The sequence below is a fragment of the Anomaloglossus baeobatrachus genome, chromosome 12 (assembly GCF_048569485.1).
Source record: "Anomaloglossus baeobatrachus isolate aAnoBae1 chromosome 12, aAnoBae1.hap1, whole genome shotgun sequence".
NCBI lineage: Eukaryota > Metazoa > Chordata > Amphibia > Anura > Aromobatidae > Anomaloglossus > Anomaloglossus baeobatrachus.
The window spans coordinates 91,024,751-91,038,139 of NC_134364.1; the positions used below are offsets into that span (position 1 = coordinate 91,024,751).

Consider the following 13,389-nt stretch of genomic DNA (forward strand, 5'->3'; position numbering starts at 1 on the left):
TTTCCATTTGCATAGAAATCTCCAATCCACAAAAAATAAAATCCGTATTTAGCCACATTATCCCACGAGAAGGATATATATATATAATTATATAAAATAAAAAAATGCTTCTACTTAAACACACGCTTACGAAACGCATCATAGGACAGACTGCAGGTCACGGAGCACACACACAACAGGATTAGGACTCTTGTTAGTGGTCATCGGTGGGTGCGGATTTTCCTTTTCGTGTCCCGTCCCCCTTCCCTCCCCAGTCTCTACTCCTGCGGTGGGATAACCCAAGGTGAGACCAGCGAGGCGCGAGGTAAACAAGAGGGATAGAACAATGGAGACCAAATAGGATTGAGTCTTCTCTTTTTCTCCTTTAAAAGATCTTCAGGCTTTCTTTGGTGGTGGGGCCAATTTGATGATTTCTTCTTCTGAAGGCTGCCTTATAATATCTGAAAAGAATAATAAAACAAAAATGTAAAATTTTAGGCCTAAAAGTTATTAATAAGCTTCACATCAGGTGGCCATCAAAAAAGCCTGAAAGACCTCAACCCTAAGTGGACCTCCTTGCACTTTCCTGTTCTCAATCCTGAAAGCCAAAGAGGCCACCCACTGTTGACTGGTCATCATCCAACTTTGTGGAGTCATGCTTGGAAATCTGGAAATTCATGAAGAACTCTGACTGTCCTACAAATTGTTTATTGACCAAGGTTTGGAAAAAGTTGTCCACTTGAGTATGAATTGTGTAAGATTTTTCAAGGCACTGACTGACTAGGTCTCACCCCGATAAGGATGTCTAAACAAGATTCAATTCTGGATCCTTCTAAAAACCAAACAAATTCTATTTTTTAGATGTCCTCAATTGTTTCAAATGAAGTCTCCAAAACCTCCAGTTCTTTGGTTCCTTCCATTTTTCTTCTCTACAGTTTCATCTTTCCTAAAACTCTAGTACTTCCTGATTCCCTCCAATTTTTTTTCCTTTGTATGTTCATCCCATCCAAACAAATGTATGACTATTTTTGAAAACTATTTCTTCACATACATTGAGGGCCATCATGATGATAATGGAAAATCACATGTTCGGGATAACTTACCTTTGTATTTCTTAGCACTAGGGATCCGAGTGAGTTTTGTGTCAAGTTCTTCTTCTGCTGAAATTTTCAAAACTTTGGTCCTATAGTCAATGACCATGGTGAGAAGGTCGGGACGTCGAGAGATCTCAAAAATGTGTTCTATGTATGCAAGATTATCTGGAAAAATAATAAAAAAAAATTGAACCAAAAGTCAAAACAACGTCATGTAGACCACAAACAACGTGAACCTCGTCCACCGGACATGTTAATACTCCATTTTGATCAAAGTGTGCCAAACCTGTAGTTTTTTTGAAAAGTTGGACAACCCTCCCCTTAGACAAAAAGCTGTAGATAGAAATATCAGGCTCTTGAAAACTGAACTCCCGATCCATTTATTTTCCCTAGAAATAGGCCGCTTCTAGCGCCAACTTAGTCCACCCATGCTTAAGCTACCCATTGAAAATTCATGTTTAGGTGGGGGGGTTGGGCCTAAACAAGAGTCTACCTGACATCTACCGGTATATTTCAATCAGTGGACACCACGTTATCAAATCATGCTGGTACTTGTAGTTTTGTTGCATGATGATTTCTATTGGTATGTGATACTGCTCAAAACCACTGCCATTCCCATTGAAGTCTATCCTTTCCTGTATGTTATTTCTATTGGTATGTGATACTGCTCAAAACCACTGCCATTCCCATCTGAATTTCATATTCTTCTAACTCTTTGTTCTTGGTTCACACCTGTCTATTTCTTCTGCATCTTAAGTAGTTCGTTTTCTAGCTGTGAAGTTGTCCAAATGTTTCTCTTAAGCTGGTGTCACACATAACGACGACGACAACGACGTCGCTGCTACGTCACCATTTTCTGTGACGTTGCAGCGACGTCCTGTCGCTGTCGCTGTGTGTGACATCCAGCAACGACCTGGCCCCTGCTGTGAGGTCGCCGGTCGTTGCTGAATGTCCAGCTTCATTTTTTTGGTCGTCACTCTCCCGCTGTGACACACACATCGCTGTGTGTGACAGCGAGAGAGCGACGAAATGAAGCGATCAGGAGCCGGCACTGGCAGCTGCGGTAAGCTGTAACCAGCGTAAACATCGGGTAACCAAGGGAAGACCTTTCCCTAGTTACCCGATGTTTACGCTGGTTACCAGCCTCCGCTCTTGCTGCCAGTGCCGGCTCCTGCACTGTGACATGTGGCTGCAGTATGCATCGGGTAATTAACCCGATGTATACTGTAGCAAGGAGAGCAAGGAGCCAGCGCTAAGCAGTGCGCGCGGCTCCTTGCTCTCTGCACTGTGACATGTAGCTGCAGCACACATCGGGTTAATTAACCCGATGTGTACTGTACCTAGGAGAGCAAGGAGCCAGCGCTAAGCGCGGCTCCCTGCTCTCTGCACATGTAGCACAGCGACGTTATGATCGCTGCTTCTGCTGTGTTTGACAGCTAAGCAGCGATCATAACAGCGACTTAAATGGTGACGTAACAGCGACGTCGTTGTCGCTGTCGCTTAGTGTGACACCAGCTTTAGTTTGTACTTACTAATTCACCCCTGGTGTGTTTCTCAGAGCTATCTTCCTCTAGCCCCCTCCCTTCTGCTCACACCTGAGTCATTCTCTAGGCCTCTAGAGTTGTATAAATTTGTTGGCACAGGTCTGTTATGACCATGGTCTGTGTGATTTCATAAGTGGGATTTTCTAAGTGGGCAATCAGAAATATTCCAGAATTGACCAGAAGGTGAGCGTTACCTCCTTAACTGTTTGTCACTTGCATTTTGTCCCCTACACTTTTTCATATTCCCATTTGGAAACCTTAAACTCACCATGTTCACCTATGCCCTCACGGTCCTTGCCCCTCTCCTCCTCACTCTCCTTCGCTATCCCCCAACGCCAGCACTCGCCAAACAAATATTCATCTCCCCTTCCCTTTTACCTTCCCACCTGTCCTCATCTGCTGAGCTGCTCCTAAATCTCAGGTCTCTCTTAATAACACGCAGACCATTCCGTCCACTCTCCTTCTCTAACCTGCTCTCCCTTTCTCTACTTCTCCTCACTGCTGGTGACATATCTCCCAATCCTGGACCCCCCAGATGGGACACTGCTCTCTACCACCCCCCTATCGCTCCACCCTTACTAGTAACTACCGCAACCTCTCCAATATAAAACCCATCCCCCTCTCACCCATTCCGCCGCCCACTCTCTCTGGAGCGCTGTGGAATGCCCGTTCAGTCTGTAACAAACTGCACTTCATTCACAACCTCTTTACCTCTAGCAACCTATCCTTTCTGGGCATCACTGAAACATGGCTGACACCATCCAACACTGCCTCCCCTGCTGCGCTATGCTACGGTGGCCTCCACTTCACCCACACTCCTCGCCCTGGCAATAAACAAGGTGGAGGAGTGGGCCTCCTTCTTTCTAACAACTGCAGCTTTAATCCAATCCCACCTCTACCCTCTCTTGTCCTGCCTTCCTTTGAAGTGCACTCTGTCCGCATCTATTCTCCTTCCAACCTCCAAGTGGCTGTCATATACAGACCCCCAGGCCCTACCACTTCCTTTATCGACCAGTTCTCTGCCTGGCTTCTACACTTTCTCTCTGCTGACATTCCCACTATCATCATGGGTGACTTCAACATCCCCACTGACACCCGCCAGTCAGCAGCCTCCAAACTCCTCTCCCTTGCTTCATCTTTTGGTCTATCTCAGTGGTCCACTTCTGCCACCCATAAAGATGGACACACATTAGACCTTATCTTCACCCGTCTCTGCTCCCTATCTAACCTCACTACCTCCCCTCTCCCTTTATCTGGCCACCATCTATTGACCTTCTCTGCTCTGTCCTCCTCACCTGCCCCTCCTGCCCAGCACGTATCACACCCTCGCAGAAACCTCGCACACGTCAACATACACACCCTTTCTGACTCTATCCTACCACTGTCTTCCATATCTTCAGTCCATGACACAAACAGTGCCACCACTTTCTACAACGCCACTCTCACATCAGCTATCGATTCAGTTGCTCCTCTTGTGCATGGCAGAGTGAGACAAATCAATAGACAACCCTGGCACAACAGCCTCACTAAAAAGCTTCGGCAAGTGTCTAGGGCCGCAGAGCGGCGCTGGAAGAAAACGCACTCCCAGGAAGACTTCACCACATTCAAAAATGCAATTCACACATTTCGCTTGGCCCTTACCTCGGCTAAACAGGAATACTTCAGAAACCTCATATCCTCTTTAACACACAACCCCAAACAGTTATTCAATACTTTCAACTCCCTGCTTCGCCCACCGCTGCCCCCTCCAACCTCCCTCATTTCCGCAGAAGAATTTGCCACATATTTCAAAGAAAAGATCGACCAAACCAGACAAGTCTTTTCTGCTCAACCACCACAACCCCTTCATATAACAGACCACTGCTCCTCCCCCATAAACGTCCTCTCTACTATCACCGAAGAAGAGCTTGCACATCTTCTCTCAAAAGCGCACCTCACCACCTGCGCACGTGATCCCATCCCAACCCACCTCCTCCCCAACCTCACCACTATCCTAATTCCAGCCTTAACCCATCTCTTCAACCTATCTTTAACGACTGGTACCTTCCCTTCTGCCTTTAAACATGCAACAGTCACACCCATCCTAAAGAAACCTTCCCTCGACCCAACCTCTGCTGCCAGCTATCGCCCCATATCGCTACTCCCATTCGCCTCAAAACTCCTGGAACAGCACGTCCATGCTGAACTCTCCTCCCACCTCTCCTCTAACTCTCTCTTTGACAACCTACAGTCCGGCTTCCGTCCACATCATTCCACTGAAACTGCCCTGACAAAAATCACAAATGACTTACTTACTGCCAAAGCTAACAACCACTTCTCTGTACTCCTACTTCTAGACCTATCCTCAGCCTTCGACACTGTTGACCACTCCTTGCTACTACAGATCCTCTCTTCCCTTGGTGTCAGAGACCTCGCCCTCTCTTGGATCTCTTCATACCTCTCCAACCGCACTTTTAGTGTCTCCCACTCCCACACAACCTCTTCATCCCGTCCTCTCTCTGTTGGTGTCCCTTAAGGCTCTGTCCTGGGACCATTACTTTTTTCTATCTATACATTTGGCCTGGGACAACTCATAAAGTCCCATGGCTTCCAGTACCACCTATATGCCGATGACACTCAGATCTACCTCTCTGGTCCAGATGTCATATCTCTGCTGTCCAGAATCCCAGAGTGCCTATCTGCTATATCTTCCTTCTTCTCCTCTCGCTTCCTAAAGCTCAATGTGGCCAAAACTGAGCTGATCATCTTTCCTCCATCTCACCTACACTCTCTACCTGATCTATCTATTACAATAAATAACATCACGCTCTCCCCAGCACCCAAAGTTCGGTGCCTCGGAGTGACCTTTGACTCTGCCTTGTCCTTCATACCTCACATTCAATCCCTCACCACCTCCTGTCGTCTTCAACTCAAAAATATTTCCAGAATCCGTCCCTTCATCAATTCTCAATCTACAAAAATGCTAGTGCATGCTCTCATAATCTCCCGCCTCGACTACTGCAACATCCTCCTATGTGGTCTCCCTGCTAAGACGCTCGCCCCTCTTCAGTCCATCCTTAATGCTGCTGCCCGACTGATCCACCTCTCGCCTCACTACCACCCCGCTTCTCCTCTCTGCATGTCCCTTCACTGGCTCCCAATCTTCCATCGTATCCAATTCAAACTACTAATACTGACTTACAAAGCCGTCCACAAATTGTCTCCTCCATATATCTCTGAACTAATATCTCGCTACACTCCAAAACGTAATCTCCGGTCCTCCCAAGATCTCCTTCTCTCCTCCTCTCTCATTCGCTCCTCATGCAATCGCCTCCAAGACTTTTCCCGAACATCCCCAGTCTTCTGGAACTCTCTGCCTCAACACGTCAGACTATCTACTACACTTGCAAACTTCAAACGGAACCTAAAGACTCATCTGTTCAGAAATGCCTATAACCTTCAATGACATCACTGCTTCACCACCGTGCGGAGCTGCCGCCCCACCACCGTGCGGAGCTGCCGCCCCACCACCGTGCGGAGCTGCCGCCCCACCACCGTGCGGAGCTGCCGCCCCACCACCGTGCGGAGCTGCCGCCCCATCTACACCCCACCTACTGTCTCCTCCCCATAATCCTATAGAATGTAAGCCCGCAAGGGCAGGGCCCTCTTCCCTCTGTACTAGTCTGTCTACTGTAACTTGTATATGTATTTTGTATGTAACCCCCTTCTCATGTACAGCACCATGGAACTAATGGTGCTTTATAAATAAATAATAATAATAAATGATGATGTAATATATCCATTAGGTGCCTTTAAATGGATTGTCTAGGGTTGGGAAAACCACACCTGCTTTTTCCAAAAACAGCGCCACATCAGTTTACAGGTTGTGTGTGGTATTGCAGCGCAAACCATTTCACTTCAGTAGAGCTGAGCAACAAAATAAACAACCCATAAACAGGGGAAAAAATATCTCCTCGCTTTGTCTTTTAGGAGAAGCCTAATTAGCACATCGGACTTGCAGACAAGAGCCTGATGTCCGGGTGACATAAGGTACAATGCCTCACTTGTTCAGATCTCGAATGGTTCAGGCTTTCACGGATTGTTCTGCTGGATAACAAAGGCAGAGTCCTTGCCTTTACTTATGGTGAACAAATGACCCTGTCCTGTCACAACCCCCCCCCTCTATCGCTGCCACCACCGGTCACGTCCTTCCTTGTACATGTCTTTAGGTTGGTTTTCATGTTTCTTGCACTCAGGAAAACCCTCCGTTAGATCCTCTATCTTGTTATATTTTATTGATACGACTCCTACACGGGATCCTGTCGTCTTGACAGACTCAGTCCGGATAACTGGTGGTGAATAATGCATACCATACATGCCTTTGCTCCATGCGTGGGAATTTCGAAGTAGCCAGAAAGTTGAAAATAACTGGGTTCTGTATTCTATGGATGTAGCAGAGCTGAGTTATGGATATAGCAGAGCTAATTTATGGAAGCATGCAACAAAGCTGACTTGTGCACAGCTGAGATATGTAGTAGAGAAACGGAAATAAATGTGAATTTGACAGAAGCAGAGCTGAGTTCTTGATGCAACGATGCTGGAAAATATGGAGCAGACACTAAGTTAAGGATGGAGAAAAGCAGAGATAGGGATTTATCAGAAGCAAAGCTGAGTTACGAATGTAGCAGAGCTGACCTGCTGAATGTAGCAGACCTCAGTTATGTATGCATCAGAGCTGAGTGATGGATGGGGAAGATGTAGATGTAGTAGAGTTGAGTTTTGGATGCAACAGTGCTACTATATGGATGGAGCAGACGCTCAGTTAAGGATGTAGAAAAACTGAGAGGTTTATCAGAAGAAAAGCTGAGTTATGGATATAGCAGAGCTGATTAACAGATGTAGCAGGGCTGATTTACAGATGCAGCAGAGCTGAGTTATGGATTGAACGGTGCTGCGATATGGATTGAGCATATGCAAAGTTAATGATGTAGAAAAACAGAGAGAGATTTATCAGAAGCAAAGCTGAGTTATGGTTATAGCAGAGCTGATTAATGGATGTAGCGAGCTGAGTATTGGATGCAGAAGAGCTGAGTTGATCATTTCACACATCTCAGAGCAACGTTTCATAATAGCCGGAATAAGGGTAGATCTCTGACACCCAGAAGAGACAGCAAATGTCAAACCTGCCTGAAACGTAATATTTCAGGAATGGGAGTGGGAAATGGGCACGGAGGAGTGTGTCTACAGCAACATACATTTTTCACAGTGAATGGAGTGGAGGCCGAGCATGTGCATGCCGAGCATACGTAGTTTCTGTCCTAGAACCTCGATTTATGCTGTTTCACTGTTATTTCTCCTGGAAGAATAAATTCACAACTAGATATTACAACGTAAGGGAGCGTGTCCCTACAACATTCTGCCAGTGTCCAATCCATGCGGACAGAGACCGTGTAGGTGTGCCGCCCCCGTGCCGGCAGCCTGCCGCTGCTCAGGTCCGGGCCTTCCGGTGGGTGGCTCGAGGGTCTCCGGACCTGGGGGATCCCGCGGACACTCCGAATGAACAGGGGGATGGGTTGGTGGATGTAGGACGTATATGTACGGGCTGGGCCGTACTAGGTTCGTGACGCCACCCACGGTATGTGGTGAGTTTGGACACCACCGCTGCAGTAACGGGGCACCCGGGGAAGATGTTGTGCAGCAAGTTGTTAACCCCTCCGTGGGCAGGGATGGTGGCCCCGGGACCCGTTGGGGTTTGTTGGTACAGGGAGATAGGCGACTGCAGGGTGCTAGTGTACTCACTATTGAAGGAAACACTCCGGTAAACACTCTGGTAAACCAAGGTTATGGTGGTCGGTGCCCGCAGCCGGCTGTGTTCTGGTTCCCCCACCCGGCTGGTATTCTCTGTCTTTCTCCTGCACCTTTTTAGAACGGTGGACTGCCTGTGCTTGCAACTTCAGGAGTCCGCTACCGGCCGGTTGTGGCCTAAGGAGCTCTTGCCCGCAGATGCTGGCCCGTGGGATCTCTGAACCTTGCCGGTTGCCTTTTATCCCCCTCGGTGGGCTGTTGCCTTCTATTAGGGACTTTGGGTGGGACAGGACCTATAATCCTGACCTCAATCGGTTAATTAACCAGTTCCAGTAGGTTCTGGTTCCTGGCTTCAGGGTGCAAGTACCCCCCTGTGTGCTCCGCTTTCCGAGTCGGTTCCCCGGGTCAGTACCGGCGGGCTACAACCCTGTCCCGGTCAACCTTGGTTTCACCGAGCCGTCTTCCCGACTCCTGCAGACGGAGACCACCGTCTGCCTCCTAGCCAGTGGCACCAGGGTTCCTACCCTGGTGCCGTTCAATTTGGTGTATTCGCCTCTGCTGGAGCTGGACACAGCTCCAGCCCACACTCCTCTCCAACTTGAACTCTAACAGAATCTGTTTACTTTCCTGCCCCGGGCTGTCTAAACTCCTCTGTGGGCGTCTCCCAACCGCCTGGTTCCGCCCCTGATGTGTCTATCTAGCCCTGAGGGGGGTGACTAGGGTTTTAAGGTTGGCTGCTGTCACCTGTGAGGGAAAGGTGTAGTACAGGGGCCTATTTGTAACTACCTGGCCCGGCCAGGGCGTCACACTGGGACGCTTCCTTTACAATTTCCAGGAGGTGTAACAGAGGGACAACAGAATATACAGTTATAATAAAACTTGAAACTGAATTTTTAGTTAATGTGGACTGACATAAAATGTAAAACAAGAGAGAAGACAGATTCCCTTTAAGGGAGGGATATTATGAAGCTATCACTAAGGTGAGGTTTTGACTTTTTCTCGCTTCGCGTGGCAGAATACTGGACTGGTTCATTAAATGTGCCCTGGCAGAAGCTGTCTCCGAGCCTTGATGGCTTCATGATACTGCGCTCGCTCGCAGATCAAAAAACTCAAATTCGCCTCTGAGTTACGTGGACCGAGCGCCACGTTGCCAGGGAACCAGGTTGGCAACGAGATGCCGAAGCTCAGGAAAGGTCACCCGGATCCAGGGCTTAGATGTAGAGAGAAATGTCACTTTAATTATTGTGTGAAAATAACAATCTCCTGTGCAAACAAGACCGGAGATAAGAGGGGGGGAGGAACGCCGACTCTCACCAGCCGCAAAAAAAACCCCAACAATCTGTCTTTGGGTATAGCTACCAATCAGAGCTCAGATTTCATTTCTAAACTGGCTCTGGTAAAATGAAAGCTGGCCTGTGATTCGTTAAAAAAAAACCAACATCCTGTCTTTGCTTATAGCAACCAATCACAACTCAGCTTTCACTTTTGAAAAGGCTCAGGCAAAATGAAAGTTGCTCTGTGATTGGTTGATATTCTTGAAGAGGCTATGGCAAAATAAAAGCTGCTCTGTGATTGGTTGGTATTCTTGAAGAGGCTATGGCAAAATGAAAGCTGCTCTGTGATTGGTTGGTATTTTTGAAGAGGCTATGGCAAAATGAAAGCTCCTTTGTGATTGGTTGCTATGGACTACATATTTCTTTTAGTATTGATGTTAAAAAAAACAACAAAAAAAAACTAACAAATTTGTCTTTGCCTATAGCAACCAATCAGAGCTCAGCTATTATTTCTAAAAAGGTTCATGCAAAATGGAAACTGCTCAGTAATTGGTTGCTATTGGCAACATTTTCCTATTAGTATTGATTTAAAAACAAAACCCGTCTTTGCCTTTAGTAACCAATTAGAGTTCAGCTTTCATTTCTAAAAAGGCTCGGACACAATGAAAGCTGTGCTGTGATTGGTTGCTATTCTAAAAAGGCTGGGGGCAAAGTGAGAGCTGCACTGTGATTGGTTGTCATGTGCAACAACATTTTTCATGATAAAATTTTGCTGTATATTTTACTTTTTTTATTTAATGAAGGGGCATTTGGATATCCTGCCACGTTGATATGGCAGCGCGATTCATATGGTGATGTACGGCACTGTGGATAATGTTCTTGTGGGGTTATTTTTTTTTTCACCTGGAGGCTTTACATAAATGTTGTTTTAGGAGATGACAAGGGGTTAAACGATTTTCACAGTGGCGGGGGAGCCACATCGCCGGCGGTGGTCCCTCCGAAGGCATCCGACAGGCATTGGCATAGCAACAGAAGACTCTTAACGCAGGCCTGACCAGCGCTGTGCTGGGAATTCATGTAAAGGCCTCGGTTCGATTCCCTCCCTCCCTCCTACTGCGCCACAGGACACAAGCGCTCCTGTAATTATTACTTCTCCTCTGCTAATGTCCCCGACATGGAGAAAATAGCCTCCTCTGAGGCTCCGGTATCTGTGAAAAACTTCACAAAGCTGTCAGAGATATCACTGTATATCATCTTCCGCCATGTTTTGTGTTTGTTTTAGAACAACCTGGAAACCATCAGCAAGCAGCTGTAGGGCGAGATCCAAAGTCCATGTTTTACTGATATCGTATTTATAAAAGCTAGAATAGGTATCAATACCAGCGTATTGATGGTTTCCACCATCCCAAGAGCACCTAGGCCCATAAATAAAACCCTAGTTTGTCCTAAAAAGTGAAAGGGATATTAGAAATTATCTCCGGCGGCCGGTGTATTTAGGACTTACCTTTTGCCAATTTATCGTGTTTTTCCAGGTAGTTAAACCAGTCTTGGCAGGAGGTGATTTCCTCACTTTTCTCGCTTGGGATATCCTCCTTACAGGCTGATTTTAGCTGGTCCAGATCCTCGTTGGTAATGTTTTCAGTAAGCTCCTGCAGCAAATTGCCGTACTCCTCCATGGCCTCCTAGAAACAAGATGGAGATATTAGAGAATATACCTGCCCCTATATACAAGATATAACTACTATAATACTGCCCCCTATGTACAAGAATATAACTACTACAATACTGCCCCCTATGTACAAGACTATAACTACTGTAATACTGCCCCTATGTACAAGAATATAACTACTATAATACTGCCCCTATGTACAAGAATATAACTACTATAATACTGCTCCTATGTACAAGAATATAACTACTATAATACTGTCCCTAAGTACAAGAATATAACTGCTATAATACTGCTCCTATGTACAAGAATATAACTACTATAATACTGTCCCTAAGTACAAGAATATAACTACTATAATACTGCCCCTATGTACAAGACTATAACTACTGTAATACTACCCCTATATACAAGAGTATAACTACTATAATACTGCCACCCATATACAAGAATATAACTACTACAATACTGCCCCCTATGTACAAGACTATAACTACTGTAATACTACCCCTATATACAAGAGTATAACTACTATAATACTGCTCCTATGTATAAGAATATAACTACTATAATACTGCTCCTATGTACAAGAGTATAACTACTATAATACTGTTGTCACAAACCACCGGGGGGGTCACTCAGAAATCCCCCGCGCTGGCTACCAGTACGTCACAATCGGGGGGTAACAAGTGGGGGTCACCCCTACTTTATACCTCCCGACCGACAGACAGAGCACGTGACGCGCTCTCTAGCGCCCCTCTTATAGTCAGGCCAATTATGGAATTGCCCGACAATAAGCAAGGAGGCCGCTATACTACTTATGCCGATTATTGAAGGGTCCCCGGTGAGAGTAAGGTATATATTCCCCCGACCTCCGCGGGCGGAATATATAATATCTTCCCGAATCTCACTGGCCTCCCCACAATAATCCTTGGCACAACTCGCTGCCACCAACCGCTTCACGGTAACTATTAGCCGAACACACAGACGTGGGATTCAAGATCGAGATAACAGAACAGCCCAAGATTAATTATATAATTTAATCGCCTAAAGCACACTAGAACTACAATATATACAATAGGGAATCTACAGAATATACAGTTATGTCAGAGTACAGTTACAATCAAAGCATGGGTTACAAACAGGCATACACAGTTCCAGCAGTTACCTTGTTGCGTCTGGCCACAGGGGGGCGCTGTAGACCAGGTTTCCAGGAACCCCCTCACAGGTCTTTCCCAACCAGGCCCCCGAGCAGAAGAACACTGGAAAATGGCCGAAGTAGGGTTATCAACCTGGGCAGATCCAGGTCCCCTCCTACCTTAGTGACCTCACAGGGAAGCACTGCCACTCCCCCTGCATGGATCAGAATTATCCAGCAAAGGGGATATTGGCCCTAACTTTGCCTGGGAGCGTCGTAGGCGGACGCCAATGCTCTCATTGTGACAGTTATGAATTTAGCTACAGAACGAGGGGACTCATGACCTGTCTGCCAGTTCCCCATTGGCTGATATCACGCCTGGGGCATTTCCCAATGTCCTGCTCCCATAAAAAGGGGGTGCCGGCATCGTCCACATGCGGAGACACCATTTTTATGGTTGCCATATTTATCGGAAATATGGCTTGCGAGATATGAACCATTTTTTACTGGAGTCGTTCTGTCTGCTAGTTCCATAGCCTTGCTAATGAGATACAACTCTTGTTACAGGGTGACGGCAGGGAGTCATCCTGTGTCCTTTGTCCTAAAGCCACCTAATTTCCATATCACAGGACATGGCCATGGAGTTTGTTGCTAAACCAGTTGTGTGAAGGAAAGGGGGGGGGTGACACCAGGAGAGGGCTTCCTGACATACTTGAATATCATGATTTATCGTCATATCTCCGGATTTACCTCACACCTCCCCCCTTTTGAGGGCGCTAGGGGGCAGCACACTCGTGTTCCCCCGTGCGCCCGTCCGCGACCTCTCCTTGTCGGGACAGCCCGTCTGCGTTACCGTGGTCACGGCCCCTTTTGTGGCAATGGTGAAGTTGTATTGCTGGAGCGCAAG

General features: G+C 46.7%; 1 protein-coding gene across 1 annotated transcript in view; it reads right to left on the bottom strand.

Annotated features, from left to right (window-relative positions):
• Positions 1-275: 275 nt before the first annotated feature.
• The window catches only part of PEA15 (proliferation and apoptosis adaptor protein 15), a 60,597-nt gene continuing 47,483 nt past the window's right edge, over positions 276-13,389 (bottom strand). The window contains exons 2-4 of the mRNA XM_075329616.1: positions 11,180-11,357; positions 1,083-1,238; positions 276-440 (exon numbers count right to left, since the gene is read on the bottom strand). Of these exons, the coding sequence (XP_075185731.1) occupies positions 376-440; positions 1,083-1,238; positions 11,180-11,351 (393 nt within the window). The 5' untranslated portion in view covers positions 11,352-11,357 and the 3' untranslated portion in view covers positions 276-375. The remainder of the gene's footprint in view (positions 441-1,082; positions 1,239-11,179; positions 11,358-13,389) is intronic.